At 40.0% G+C, this 15,798-nt stretch overlaps 1 protein-coding gene and 1 long non-coding RNA gene across 7 annotated transcripts in view; one reads left to right on the top strand and one right to left on the bottom strand.

Moving 5' to 3' along the window:
- Positions 1-15,798, top strand: part of adgrl2a (adhesion G protein-coupled receptor L2a) — a 210,813-nt gene that overhangs the window by 95,737 nt on the left and 99,278 nt on the right. For all 6 annotated transcript variants that reach the window (XM_029706291.1, XM_029706293.1, XM_029706292.1 and 3 more), the window contains exon 3: positions 13,164-13,377. In XM_029706291.1, coding sequence (XP_029562151.1) covers positions 13,164-13,377 — 214 coding nt within the window. The remainder of the gene's footprint in view (positions 1-13,163; positions 13,378-15,798) is intronic.
- LOC115157940 (uncharacterized) lies at positions 7,691-8,985 on the bottom strand. Its single transcript, XR_003868584.1, has 2 exons — positions 8,773-8,985; positions 7,691-8,640 (listed from the first exon to the last, which is right to left on the bottom strand). It is a non-coding gene; the product is annotated as an uncharacterized LOC115157940 (long non-coding RNA).

Genomic DNA, 15,798 nt, shown 5'->3' with positions numbered 1-15,798 from the left:
TCACTGTTGTATTCAGCTCATGTGACTAATAAAATGTGATTTGATTTGATACATTTAACTTCAATGGGATTAGTATCTGTCCAGTCATATGACTGATCACATTAGATGTTATTTTTTTGTTTTCTTGAAGGTGGGTTTACTTTTTGCCTGAGAAATATGATTTGGTAAATAATTACATTTAGTGATGGCTCTGTAAAATTGAGGAGATTTGTCCTTGGTCTGGGGGGTATCAGATGACCTGAACTTGCCTGTCTGGTTTAGTGGTTTGTTCATAGCTTGTGGTCTTAAAAAATATTTGGTGTCTTGAAAATGACTACATTCCTAAAAAATATCTAGACTGGATACTCATTTGCTTTCAATGGGAAGCCATGAGAGATTAAGATGCATTCGGTTGACATTCATACGGATAGAGCAATGAACTGCTAATCTGGCACCCCTGTTTTGAGTGAGTTGGAGATTGTTTATTTTTTTTGCTGCAGATGACCACATGACTGGACAGTACTCTAGGTGTGATAGAACCAGAACTTCAATCACCTGATTCAGAGTGCTGAGGGTGTCCTAAAATCGACACCATACTATTGGTCTGAAATAAACTAGTGGGTTTGGGTTTGAGATTGAGGGTGTCCTAACATGTAGAATGTACCATTGGTCTGAAATAAAATAGTAGGGAAGGCTAAAGACAGAATGTCCTAACATGTACACCATACTGTTAGTCTGAAATAAGGTAGTGAGCCTGACCAGATATAGCTACCCATCATTGTATTGATTTGTCTGTGTCAGTCATCCCCTTGTCCTGGAGCATCACCCAATACCAGGGTGAGAAAGTAGTTCAACCCCGGGCCTAATCAATTGAGAGGCTTTTTGGACGTTGTTTACGAACAACGCTTTGATTCTATGATGTATGAACTATTTGGATGTTCAACATTTCTGGACATGAATCAGAAACATGTCAACTTTGCTGCACTCATTTTGCTGTTGACATGTTGCTGTTTAATGTCCCGGGATTTTTAACAAGAACATGATGATATTACAGATGTGTCATGATAGAAAATGTAATCTATCGAGAGTTGATCATGTCTCTTTGCTGTTAAGTGAATATTTTTCCTTAACTATGTCGTGCTGGTTTGTTTTTGTACTTAAAGCACAATAACTGCACCAGGATTCAGTCATAAAACCAGAATCTGAATTGTTAGAGGCATTGCAGAGTGATTTAAGTGTTTTAACAGTGTTGTTGGGACGCAGACATGGGTGGTTTGGCATCACACATGTAGAGGATCAAACTCTGACGGCATGCATTTTTGGCTCAAGAACCAGATATATTCCAGTCACAAAGTAAGGCAGCGCAAGCTAATATATCTCGTTCAGATTTACATGACTGCAACCTATTTGATCCATGTGAAGTAAATTGAGTCAAACAGGAATGCAGCCCAATGTAGACCAATGGAAAAAAACATGGTTTCAAGTGCTTAAGCAATCGGCAACGACCCTCTACATGGTAAATGCTAGGGGTGTGACGTTTAAAATTTTTGGGGATCGTTAAGGTTTCAAAAAATCCCTAGCCAATAACCTTTTTATTTTTTGGGTTTAAATTTGTTACAAAATGTAAAATCACAGTGCAGTTATCACAAAACTACCATTAACAGGTCCCGATCATCATCATCATAAAGGCAAAAATGTAAATTAAACATATCTAATGCAACTATGCTGTAAGTGGGAGGAGATATGCATCTTTCAAATGATTTGCCATGGATATAAAGGTCTCCGCATGTTATCATCGTTAACAGTTGGAACAATGGCTGAGAGTGAGACAAGAAAGCGACAGCAGCGAAGTCCTGTATGGCAATAGTTTGAGAAGTTAAATGATGTGATGAAATGCAAAACTTTGTGGTGGAATTGAGCTACAGTGGCAGTACAGGTGCAATGCTGAAAGAGAGGCAATTGGCAGCAGTGCGATAAGGGATGGAGTGAGAAAATCACAATGCTGATGACAGAAATGATTGCAGTTGATATGCAGCCATTGTCAGTGATATAGGATGTCAGCTTCAATACACTAATGACATATCTAGAACCAAACTACAAGATGCCATATCGAAAAACCGTGAAACAGATTGTTGGACGTCTATGAACACGGTCATACATCACTGCAACCATCACATGGATGAGAAGTTGGACATGAGGTACGTATTGACAACTAAGAACATGGAGGAGAGGCACACAACAGAAAACCTCAAATTGCTGAGAGGGTGGTGGACAGCAGTAAGGTGAGCTCTGTCTGGTAGGGTTTCCACTAGTTACCTTATACACAAAGTAATACAGTTGAAGTCAGACGTTTACATACACCTTAGCCAAATACATTTAAACTCAGTTTTTCACAATTCCTGACATTTAATCCTCGTAAAAATTCCCTGTCTTAGGTCAGGTAGGATCACCACTTTTATTTTAAGAATGTGAAATGTCAGAATAATAGTAGAGAGAATGATTCATTTCAGCTTTTGTTTCTTTCATCACACTCAATTAGTATTTGGTAGCATTGCCTTAAAATTGTTTCACTTGGGTCAAACTTTTTGGATAGCCTTCCACAAGCTTCCCACAATAAGTTGGGTGAATTTTGGCCCATTCCTCCTGACAGAGCTGGTGTAACTGGGTCAGGTTTGTAGGCCTCCTTGCTCGCACATGCTTTTTCAGTTCTGCCCACAGATTTTCTATAGGATTGAGGTCAGGGCTTTGTGATGGCCACACTAAATACCTTGACTTTGTTGTCCTTAAGCCATTTTGCCACAACTTTGGAAGTATGCTTGGGGTCATTGTCCATTTGGAAGACCCATTTGCGACCAAGCTTTAACTTCCTGACTGATGTCTTGAGATGTTGCTTCAATATATCCACATAATTTTCCTGCCTCATGATGCCATCTATTTTGTGAAATGCACCAGTCCCTCCTGCAGCAAAGCACCCCCACAATATGATGCTGCCACCTCTGTGCTTCATGGTTGGGATGGTGTTCTTCAACTCGCAAGCGTCCCCCTTTTTCCTCCAAACATAACGATGGTCATTATGGCCAAACAGTTCTATTTTTGTTTCATCAGACCAGAGGACATATCTCCAAAAAGTACAATCTTTGTCCCCATGTGCAGTTGCAAACCGTCTGGCTTTTTTATGGCGGTTTTGTAGTAGTGGCTTCTTCCTTGCTGAGCGGCCTTATGTCGATATAGGACTCGTTTTAGATACTTTTGTACCTGTTACCTCCAGCATCTTCACAAGGTCCTTTGCTGTTGTTCTGGGATTGATTTGCATTTTTCACAAAGTACGTTCATCTCTAGGAGACAGAACACGGTATGACAGCTGCGTTTATACTTGCATGCTATTTGTTTGTACAGATGAACGTGGTACCTTCAGGCATTTGGAAATTGGCTGATTTCTTTTGATATTCCCATGATGTCAAGCAAAGAGGCACTGAGTCTGAAGGTAGGCCTTGAAATACATCCACAGGTACACCTCCAATTGACTCAAATGATGTCAATTAGCCTATCAGAAGCTTCTAAAGCTCTGACATCATTTTCAGGAATTTTCCAAGCTGTTTAAAAGCACAGTCAACTTAGTGTATGTAAACTTCTGACCCACTGGAATTGTGATACAGTGAATTATAAGTGAAATAATCTGTCTAAAAAATTGTTGGAAAAATTACTTTTGTCTTGCATAAAGTAGATGTCCTTACCAACTTGCCAAAACTATAGTTTTTTTACAAGAAATTTGTGGAGTGGTTGAAAAACGAGTTTTAATGATTCCAACCTAAGTGTATGTAAACTTCCGACTTTAACTGTATATTGTAAAAGTTAATTGAAACAAAAATGATCTTTAAAGTATAAGGTTAGCAGGGTGGTTAGGGTTAGGTTTAAAATACTATTTTAAGAAGATCAGTTGTAGAAATAGGCAGGCTTTGTGAGTTTGGTTGTGGTAACTAGTGAGAACTGGTAGGTAGGTAGGTAGCCAGGACTGCGGTAGATTGAACTGCATTGCCCCTAGTGGTCATACGCATAACCATATCTGGATTGTGAATTCACATAATTTAATGCATTTTTTTGTTTATGTTTAAACATAACGATAAAAAAATGGCAGTTTAAACATCAAGTAACATCCAGTCAGTTTTCCGAAATGTTTATACTGTAAGATTATTGATCCCTTTCAATTATTGTGCTGTCATGCAGTTGCTTATTTAAGAAATTAGGATGATGACAGGGTGCGATGGTTGGCATTAGGCACGTGCACCGATAGGCCTCTAGGGGTGCACTTTTAGATTGGTAGCATTTTTTTATTAATATATTTTTATTTTTATTCTCTTTTCTCTCCTGTTCTGTGAAGAATTGACCATCAAAATAGCTAATTTATCATTTTTGAATCTTTGAAAATGTCCCCTCCCCGCTTCTCTACACCCATGCGAGCACACACTGCACTTGTCTTCCTGCTGCTGCAGCACAATCAGAAACTACACACGCCTAGTGGTAGTAAGATTAGTAGCACACTGGCTACTTTTTGAGTTTTATGTAATCTCTCATGGTCAGAGACATGGAAGGGTTCAATTAGACTGTTTTTAAATGTGCCCACCAGAGGGCAGTGCTGCCTCTTTCAACGTAATTCCTGTCTTAGAGAGGAAATGCTTGTTTATGTTCCACCTCCGAAGAATGACCTGGGCTACTAATACATATTCACGAAATGGGGGTTTCAGTGTTGCTAGCTAGCTAATGTTATCTGTTGGTGCTGAAGCTAAACTCACTGATTTTGCCTGGCTTTTCCGCCTGCTAGCTAGCCCTAAATCAGAACGAGCGATGGTAGCTATTATTCTGTTCTGTACGCTAACACCTGCGCTGACGTTTTATGTTTAGCCAAGCTGATGGCAAGCTAGCCCAGTGTATGCTGCTGAGGGGAGGATGACTCATAATAATGGCTGGAAAGGAGCAGATGGAATGGCATCAAAAACACATGTAAACCATATGTTTGATGTATTTGATACATCCAGCCATTACCATGAGCCCGTCCTCCCCAATTAAGGTGCCACCAACCTCCTGTGAGCTAGCCATATCTGCAGCTAGCTAGACATGATAGCTGATATTTCTCTATCATATCCAGTTATGCAGAAGATGGCGAGCCATTTTCTTGCTACAAAAGTAGCTAGCAACCTTATGTCTGCTGTTAGATCTGTAGAGGATGACTAATCCCAGAACTACTCATATAAATATCCCCTTCAGGTTCACATATGAACATTGCACAAATCTTTCCAAGCTTCAGAACTTGTGCTCTAAGGAAGTTGCAGAGGTATGTTGTGTATTATGTTGATTTGTCAACTCTAATTCTATGTGTGTGTTGGTGCTACACAGACCAACCTTTTCTACTGTAAAAAAAATAAATCATATTGATGTGCTTATATGAAGACAGTATGCATACACTTTACCTAGCATCAAAATAAGTTGTGTATAGTAGCTTTCTTACAACCCCTCACCACAGGGACAGGATTTGACTGTCTACACACTGACATGCACACTGCACAGCTCTCTAGGCAAAGCTGTGCTGTCTCAAGTCTCCAGTGGGTGTTTATGCATTACAGGTTATGGATCTGTGCATTCAGGTGGCAGGAGGGGTGTCGTGCATGACATTCCATCCTGTGTATAAGGGAGTTTGCCTCAACCCATGGGTCCTGCAGGTTGAGTTCAATAACTACAGGCAGATGTATGGTTAGATGCCAGAGGACGCTTTGAATTGGTTAGTAGCCTACAGAGTAATAAGAGTGCAATTGCTGAACTTTTGTAAATATTATAAACTAGGTGTTTGGATAACTTCCACATTTAGTAACAGGTCCATGTAGAATACGTAATACACAGGGGTTCTCCCTCCCCCTGTTGACTAATAGCATACAATGAAATAATAAGAAATACACAATTACAACTTGTGTCTAGTAAATACAAGTTGTGTCTTAATGCTGAGTGCAAGGTCTCTCTCCATTCAGAGACATCAGTATCAATCCCGTCTGTCGGTCTGGACTCCAAGTCTCCATACATCTGTGAACACATAGTCACTGTACTATTACCAGTGGCAGTTAGTATATATTTGTATGTATCATATCATATATTCTATGTTGTAGTTTGAACAGGTCAGACTAAACCTACCTAATTTTGGTCTCCCTACCAAATGTAGAAATATGCAGAGTTCACCCGTGCCTGTTGAATAGAGTAGTTGTAAATCTGTTAAACACAAAGGTTCACAAATAGAGGGATAAGCAACGTTCACACAACTATTTATACATACTCAGTTTGAGCCAATCCCTGGCCTCTGCACCTGTAAGGGGTAGGTGCAGGCAGTTTGGGAATATGTCGTCATCGTGACTGTGAACATCTTGGATGTGGTTAACTACCGATGTCTACCTTGCCACCATCTTCACACCACACTTTGACATTGAGGCCAACCAGTACAGGTGGTTGTAGTAGTAGTGCTTGATGTCAGGCCTCTCCTCCCTCAGGTACTTCTGGATCGAGGTGTGTCGATCTGTGACTATGGAGCCAATGCTGACATCTGCCTCCTCCAGGGCAGCAAGGCTCCTCAGCAGTCCCTCCTCCATTCTCAAGCTGTTGCCAACATTGTTGCTCTGTGTAAGCGAAAAACAGTATTATTGGAAATGTTTACTTCAATCTTTGTTCGGCTGGGCAGAGGCTTCCAAATCAGGATTCAGAGATGCCATTACCAACATGACACAGAGACGCCTATCTAGGCAGAAAAAGGTACTCCATGGATGAAAAGCTCACCTGTACAAGTTGTACGTCCAACACTCTAATGATGTCAGTGGTGGTCAGTGCTGTTTATGATGAGGGAGAACACTTTTTTTTCATGAGCAAGGCCTTATTTCTATTACAGCATGTTGGATGACTCTCATTCATATTCCATTCATCCAGTTCAGTGTAACATCGATAGGTTTAGGCTACTACGTGATATTCAAATATTCCCTACAACCTAGCCTATGAATGAAAGCTTACAACGTAGGTGCACACAGGTCGAGAGAACATTTTGAGATGACACACAGTGACACATAGACAGACAGTGACACATTCAATACAGCCTTGCACACTCTTGCCTGCATCTAGCTTATCTAGGGTGTAATCACTATTCCAACAAATGCAACTTAGAGTTTCTATTGGACAAATTCAGGTATTTTCATCCCAGTTTCGTTTAAGAAACATTTTTTGACAGAATTGGCGGAATGAATACACCCCTGATCATAGCAGCCACATTGGACTTCAAAGAACAACACATCAGCTGTATGTGACCAGGCGAAAAAACCTTTCCAAGCCAAACCATGTCATAACCGCTATACACAGCCTACATCGTTGTCCCCATATTAGCTAAACTAAAGTCCTAGTCAACATAGGTAATATAACTAATGCGTTGGTAAACCCGCTACAATCAGTAATGTTACAGTGTATAGTCAGTAAGTAGTTAGACCGGCGGGCCCCGGTAGTAATCATTTTATAAAACCAAAAGCTTACCTTGACTTGAAGAGTTCCAGTGTTGTGTTGGATAGTCATAGCCAGCTAGCTAACATAGAATCCCTTTGTTTGAGTGTTTGCGTAACTAAACTAGCCAGCTGCATTTGCTAGCTAAGTAAGTGAAACTGAAAGTGAAAAAAATGACACTCTTGCTTCTCCTTCATTTTTGAAGAAATGTATTTGTTGAAAACAATTCAACTGTTGTCTTTCTCTCTCTTTGAGTCAACTATTCACCACATATTATGCATGGCAGTGCTAGCTAGCTGTAGCTTATGCTTTCAGTACTAGATTCCTTCTATGATCCTTTGATTGGATGGAAACATGTCAGTTCATGCTGCAAGAGCTCTGGTAGGTTGGATGACTTTCTCTGTAAGTTTTCATAATTACTGTGTAAGTCTATGTAAGGGGGTGAGAAGCAAGAGCCTCCTAGGTTTTGTATTGAAGGCAATGTACCAAGAGGAGGACGGAAGCTAGCTGTCCTCCGGCTACACCATGGTTCTACCCTACAGAGTGCTGTTGAGGCTACTGTAGACTTTAATTGCAAAACGGTGTGTTTTAATCAATTATTTGGTGACATTAATATATTTGGTCTAGTTTTTCAATGTTTTACCTTTTTTTTTAAGAAAGTCACTGAGGAGGATGATCCTCCCCTTCCTCCTCTGATTGATGTTCAAGTTGACCATGGTGTAGGACCCTGTTAGATTTACATTTACATTTAAGTCATTTAGCAGACGCTCTTATCCAGAGTGACTTACAAATTGGATGTTAGAGGTTGAGATCAATGTCAGTCCAACTCAAGAGAAGTGTGGAGATTTTGTATGTGCGTGTGTATGGTCAAATATGCGTTGGACATGCAGGCATGTGTGTGCCTTTGTCCACATGGAATTCAAAAGTAGACAGCATGCAAATATATTTCACAAAACAAATTTTGCACAGTGGCCAGGTGTCTGCTTTCATATCCCCTCCAAGATCCACAGGTTCCCCAACAGACTGCTGGAGGAGGACTTTCTACTCCGACTTCCAATGCCAGTATGTGGTTGGATGCAGTACCTTTCACTGATGGCTGTAGTCGGTTGATTTGCAAACGGTCTGCACTTTTAGCGCATTCAGGAACTGAAGCAGAAATGAAGCACAGAAAAACGTAGATAAGCATAATATACTTACATCCAAGGTTTCAGATTACACTAGAAAATATTTGGCTTTACCTTGTTGTCTGAGTAAAAGAAGAGCCGGTGAAAGCTATACCTGCAGTCAGGTGGAGGTTGCCTGCAGGGGTGTTGTACTCATCCCCATCCTGGTGTTGTCACAGTGAGGTCAAATCTGGGCAATGTAGATCAGGGTAATTTGGAACTGCTTCATGATTTCACATTCTCTGGTGCAAACTGGACAGGATTGGAAAAGCTGCAGCAGGCAGTCTTCGTACACAATGTACTTCCTCACCATAAGAACAGGCGTGTCTGGGACTCTGTAGCAGTGATAAAAGTTTGCAGGTGTGAGGTACAATTTTTTTCACTGTCTACATTAGTCTAGATCTAGTACTTTGGCACAGCAATACATTTCACCTATCAAATGTATCAGTGCAACAACAAATTTGTCATACATGACCATTACAAGGTCACTACAAAGTATCTTACAGTTCCATGCTGCAGATGATGTCAGTGATAACTGATAACTGTAGTCATCAATGGAATAGTCCACTCTTGATCTTTTCACTGGAATGTGAGTAGGCACTGAAGCTTCAGGCATGCATACTAGTGGTGTTGTATCGCAAGACACACAGATTCTGTGCTGAGAAATCGCAAGCCTGTGGCGAATCTGTCTGGCAGCTGATCTCTCTTGTGATAGAAACCTGTAAATAGATGTAACTATGACCTCTCACTTCATTCCGAAGTTTTGATACCGTAACGTTACAAATTTAGCACTGCTAACGTTAGCTATCCCAGCTATCACAGCAAATGTTAGCTAGCTAATTGCATAAGCATTTCAAGAAGCACATTCCCTATGGCAAGTTTAGAATTGACATTTGAGCAGCTAAGTAGCTCAGAGGCTCTTTTTACTTAGTCTCGCTGTCCGGATAGATGTCGTAATGACATCTTCTTTGAGCTGAAGTCTCCTCTGAAAGTCCATCTCCACCGGTAAATAGTTTGAGAAAGACTCCCGGTTGAAAAGCGCATTACAAAATGATGCCTGTACAGTTTCATCCTGCTCATCCAATCCGAGGAAATGTATCCACTGCTGGTAAACTTGACGTTGGCTGCTAGTAAACTTGACGTCGGCAGGGCAACTGATGCAATCCCAGGTCTTTGGTGTTGCAACTGGCAATCCTACAAGCATCATAGGGGGGATTGCACAAATGGACAGACAGGCAAATGTATAAAGATACAAACAGATACATGGACAAAGCACAAACGATAATGATAGACAGACAGATATATACAGCAAGAGCAATAGCAAATGAATGTCAAAAAGCTGTTTTGGCTCAGTCACGAAGAAGAAATTTGCCATGCCGGTGGGTGGTAACATTCGAACATAACCCTGCCTGAAAAGAAACATAGTCTGAAAATAAATTAGTGTGTCATATAATAAGGGAAACACACCTTTGCCATTAATCAATGATTTATTGACTTCAGTTGTTGTGCAACATCTTGGGTAAGCTCTGGGCGTCGTCTTTCAGTTGCAAAAGGCCTATTGCAGATGTTAGCAGCAAAACAAACTCCAGACACAAGTAAAGAGTAGTTAAATTGTTACAACAGCATAGCTAACAGTTAGCTAGCTAACTACATAGCTGATTTACATAATCTGCTGATAATCTTGCCCTCTGTGAGCAGTAGGTTTTTGCTGAAAAAGAAAGGTCTATTAAAACAAAAAATTTAATTTGACTAAAGGAGCAGAACAGAATTTGGAAGTATTAGCAGTAGAGAATTTGGGTAAAAAAAAATTGTTGTGGGGGGTCTTTTTTAAATTTTTCTTTGAGCGAGCACCTGCCCCTCCAATGGTCTGTGCATGGCTCTGGTTGGCAATATGATCAAAACATTCATGACATTTGAAGCTTGGCAATAGCCTACTGGCCAGTGGCCACCAAAGGCAAATGTAAAGTTCTCAATTTGAGGAAACATAGTAAATAATGTTCAATTGTGTCAGACGTACCAATACTGTACAAGTCCTGGGTATAACCCCATAGTCATTTTAGTCTTCACCATGAAAATGTGCCACAATCTTGAAACCAGTTTTGTAGCTCACTCACAGTACAATTGTGGACAAAGCCATTTTTAAGGGGAAAACATTGAAAAGAAGCTTTCAAAATGTTTAACATGTACCATACTGGTGCTAAAAGCAAAGCAGGCTGTTCCAGTGAAAAACCTGTATGACATAAAAGAAAGACATTATACATTGACTAGTCTCAAAGGGGTGTGTGAGTATACAAATTGTAAATTGTCATTGATTGATTTATTACAGGGATCATCAACTAGATTTTTTCTTGAGCGGATGGTAAGAGGGCCAGAACATAATTAGAAATAATTTGAAGACTACAAAAACCTCAAACATATATAACGTTTGACTAAAATGTAATAATTTCAAACCTTGCTTACATTTGTATACAATCTCACACACTGTATATCTCTCTATTATATGTGGGAATACTTTGGAACAGATTTTCAAAATTAAAATCACTTGTTGCTGATTTGCTGGTGTTTTTTTAAGTATTTTATGTCCAATAATAGGGAACCCTGATGTATTACATAGGTTCTCTCAGTTATTACATTGTGTGTGACTGACTTATTATAGAGCTATGCTGGAATGCATTGACATAAACGTTAGATTGGTTGTCAAATCATGTTTCTGGCATGCCGTGTTTTTGTTTTTTTTTTAACTTGAGGATTTCTCGCGAGCCAACAACACCTCTGAATTGTGTATCACCTAAAGCATAATTTTTTTCTACTGTAGTGAGGAGAAAAAAAACTTCAGACTTTGAAGTAAGGTGAAAGCCTATCAGACTTGAAAACTTTTCCTTTTTCATGTTTAATGGTCAGATGAGAAAGTTGGATGTCAAAAAAAGACCAACAGCAAAATTGCCTCTTTCCCCCACGTTCTGGTTCTTCCAAACATAAATAAAATACTAATACAACTATTAAAGACAGCAATCTGACTCCATAGTGATGCAACCATTACTTCCTCTTAAATCTACACTGTAAAGCATTAAGCACATTAACAAAACCATCTTATTGGCACAAAAGCGGAAGCATCAGACAATCTAAACTAACATTATTATTCCTTAGCAAAACACCAGGGTAGCACTTCTAGAGAGGGACAAAACCCAGAATGTTGATTGTCTCTAACAACAGTAGTACAGCATTACATTGTGCAATGTAATCGTATTGGTTGTTAATTGATGAAGCATTCAATGGGAGAAAAAAAAACTTACCCTCGCGGGCCAATTTAGCAGAGTTCAAGTGAATTGCTTTGAGCACACTGCGCTCATGCTTGGTGAGTATAAACTATTTAATTTATGAAATGCAAAGGCCCTGGGTAATTATCAAGCAGAGCACAGACAGGATCTGTCCGAGTTGCCATTGCCAGTCTTACACAACAAATGAGTGTATGAAAAGGAGTAATGACATTTTTTCAAGCCACCAGACTGTGAACACAGACTCATTAGAGAGGAAGAAGTCGGTAAACACTAACGACATGTGCTTCAACCAAGACAGGAAAGTTACAGCTAACAACGTTATTATATACAGGGCAATATGTGGTAAGAGTTCTCCTCAGCAGTGCAAATGCCAGACGCCTGTGTCTGTACTAAATTGTAACTCGGTGAAACCATTGTCATGAGCAAGTTTTGGAGAGTTCAGTCTATTTCTAGAGAGTGATGTATTAGCTACAGTTCCTTTTAATATTCCTCGTCTTCTGAAGATAGTTCATAGCTGGAATGGAAGGAAAGCTGTCCTTTCAAAATCATTAATTGAGAGAGAAGAAAATGGAGCAAAATAGTTAACTTTACCCGGCCATAAGCACAGCTATTTGGCCGTGTTCACATATTCAGAACACACGCCCCCACCCCCCCCCCCCTAAATTTCCATGGAGAGAATAAAGGAAACTTAAATGCAGTGCTTCAAATGGTGTCGTTAAAGCTAATTGATACACAACATTTCAGTTAAAAAGGAGAGTCCGAAACTTTTAATCAAAATACGTAACATTTTTAAAGGAGAGTTTTTACATTCATCATTGATATACAGTGATTTCAGTGATTTCAGTTTCGGTTGAGAGTTCATGCTGCTTTATGACATTTTCTTTTACACCTTTGTCAGTCAGTCACAACTGTGTTATGGGCATGTCAGTGGCATACTAATGTGGTTGTACGTATTTTAAAAACAGGGATGCTCTACTACTGCCCAATAAATTTGGCATTGTAGGTCTCTTTCACAGATGTTTTATGGATTCTGAATAAGGGTGTACTGTATTGTAAAACACTTAATGATGTAACAGTTCTTCAGAAATGTACTTGTGAGATAGCCAAGCACGTTTTGTAATTCTTAGTCATTTTTCAGTCTACAGCCTTGGTGAGTACTTTTCAGAGTGGCTACATTTCTCTCTTAGATTTTCTTTTGTACTGATAGAAGACTCTTCTATTCCCTCAGGGTTTAGCCGGGCTGCCCTGCCGTTCGGCTTAGTGAGGAGAGAGCTGTCTTGCGAGGGTTATCCGATCGACCTACGCTGTCCAGGAAGTGATGTCATCATGATTGAAAGTGCCAACTACGGCCGAACTGACGACAAGATCTGTGACGCTGACCCCTTCCAGATGGAGAACATCAACTGCTATCTCCCAGACGCCTACAAAATCATGTCACAAAGGTAATTCCTGATGGGTACTGTTGTTTTTACACCTGTTTTTCCTGTGTAATCAATTTGGCTTAACACATGGTCAGAATCAAAATGGGATATCAGTATTCAGTTATCAGCAACATCATTTAAATGAGTTTTGACTTCCCCCAGACATAATCAACCCAAAATCACTCCCCATTAAGAGATTGCTCTTCTCCAACTGCTTTCATTGGCAAATCCTATTGCAAGACTAAGGTCAGACTCCTTGGCATGAACGGCCGCTGGATGCTCCCAGATGCCCAGTGTCTGCTACAAGGGAGTCTGTAGACTACACACTACATAACTGTCTGTATTGTACAGACAGGAGTCTTTGGACTACACACTAGAGAGGGGTATACTATGAAGCAAGCTAGATCTACTCAGCTTCAGTTAGCTTCCTATTCCAGCTCAGGCTTCATCCATACTATGACAGTGGATATTGATCATCCGCCTGCCCCTAACTCTAGCAGGCTTGTAACTGCGCTTGCGTGTCGCACATAGCTAGTCAAACGCCGAACTGCCCATACCGAACCCTAATATAGTGACATCCCTATTGATGTCACTTGTTAAATCCACTTCAATCAGTGTAGATGAAGGGGAGGAGACAGATTAAAGAAGGATTTTTAAAACTGAGACAATTGAGACATAGATAACTCAATATTAGGAAGGTGTTCGTAATGTTTGGTATACTCAGTGTGTATTATAATACATGAGTTTTCTGTATGTGTGTTCATTGAGACACGGCTGAAACATCAATCCATGGGCAAGTAAGTCAGTGCCACATTTTAATTTGTGCCGAAATCAAAATGAAAGAAAAGTTATATTGCAAATTCAGCAGGCTATCGTGTGAAATAGACTTTTAGAAGTGGCATCTTTATTTTATTACCTTGGTGTGCATTGGTGTGGTTATCAATGCACAAGCACCTTTTGTCCCACTCCTATCGATACAATTATTGTAAATCAAATCCAATTTTATTGGCCACATACACATGTTTAGCAGATGTTATTGCGGGTGTAGCAAAATGCTTGTGTTTCTAGCTCCAACAGTGCAGTAATGTCTAACAAGTAATATCTAACAATTTCACAACATATACACAATACACACAAGTCCAAGTAAAGGAATGAAATTAAGAAAATATACATTTATGGACGAGCAATATCAGAGCGGCATAGACTAAGATACAGTAGAATAGGATACATACAGTTGAAGTCGGAAGTTTACATACACTTAGGTTGGAGTCATTAAAACTCGTTTTTCAACCACTCCACAAATTTCTTGTGAACAAACTATAGTTTTGGCAAATCGGTTAGGACATCTACTTTGTGCATGGCACAAGTCATTTTTCCAACAATTGTTTACAGACAGATTATTTCACTTATAATTCACTGTATCACAAAAATGATGTCATGGCTTTGGAAGCTTCTGATAGGCTAATTGACATAATTTGAGTCAATTGGAGGTGTACATGTGGATTTATTTCAAGGCCTACCTTCAAACTCAGTGCCTCTTTGCTTGACATTATGGGAATATAAAAAGAAATCAGCCAAGACCTCAGAAAAAAGATGAACGTACTTTGAGAAAAATGCAAATCAATCCCAGAACAACAGCAAAGGACCTTGTGAAGATGCTGGTGGAAACAGGTACAAAAGTATACATATATCCACAGTAAAATGAGTCCTATATCGACATAACCTGAAAGGCCGCTCAGCAAGGAAGAAGCCACTGCTCCAAAACCGCCATAAAAAAGCCAGACTACGGTTTGCAACTGCACATGGGTACAAAGATTGTACTTTTTGGAGAAATGTCCTCTGGTCTGATGAAACAAAAATAGAACTGTTTGGCTATACTGACCATCATTATGTTTGGAGGAAAAGGGGGGAGGCTTACAAGCTGAAGAACACCATCCCAACCGTGAAACACGTGGGTGGCAGCATCATGTTGTGGGGGTGCTTTACTGCAGGACGGACTAGTGCACTTCACAAAATAGATGGCATCATGAGGGAGGAAAATTACGTGGATATATTGAAGCAACATCTCAAGACAGCAGTCAGGAAGTTAAAGATTGCCCACAAATGGGTCTTCCAAATGGACAATGACCCCAAGCATACTTCCAAAGTTGTGGCAAAATGGCTTAAGGACAGCAAAGTGAAGGTATTGGAGTGGCCATCACCAAGCCCTGACCTCAATCCTATAGAACATTTGTGGGCAGAACTGAAAATGCATGTGCGAGCAAGGAGGCCTACAAACCTGACTCAGTTACACCAGCTCTGTCAGGAGGAATGGGCCAAAATTCACCCAACTTATTGTGGGAAGCTTGTGGAAGGCTACCTGAAAAGTTTGACCCAAGTTAAACAATTTAAAGGCAATGCTACCAAATACTAATTGAGTGTATGTACACTTCTGACCCACTG

The sequence above is a fragment of the Salmo trutta genome, chromosome 22 (assembly GCF_901001165.1).
Source record: "Salmo trutta chromosome 22, fSalTru1.1, whole genome shotgun sequence".
In the NCBI taxonomy this organism is placed as follows: Eukaryota; Metazoa; Chordata; class Actinopteri; order Salmoniformes; family Salmonidae; genus Salmo; species Salmo trutta.
Note: the sequence above shows the minus strand (reverse complement) of the source record. Positions and strands in the feature narration are given on the sequence as shown.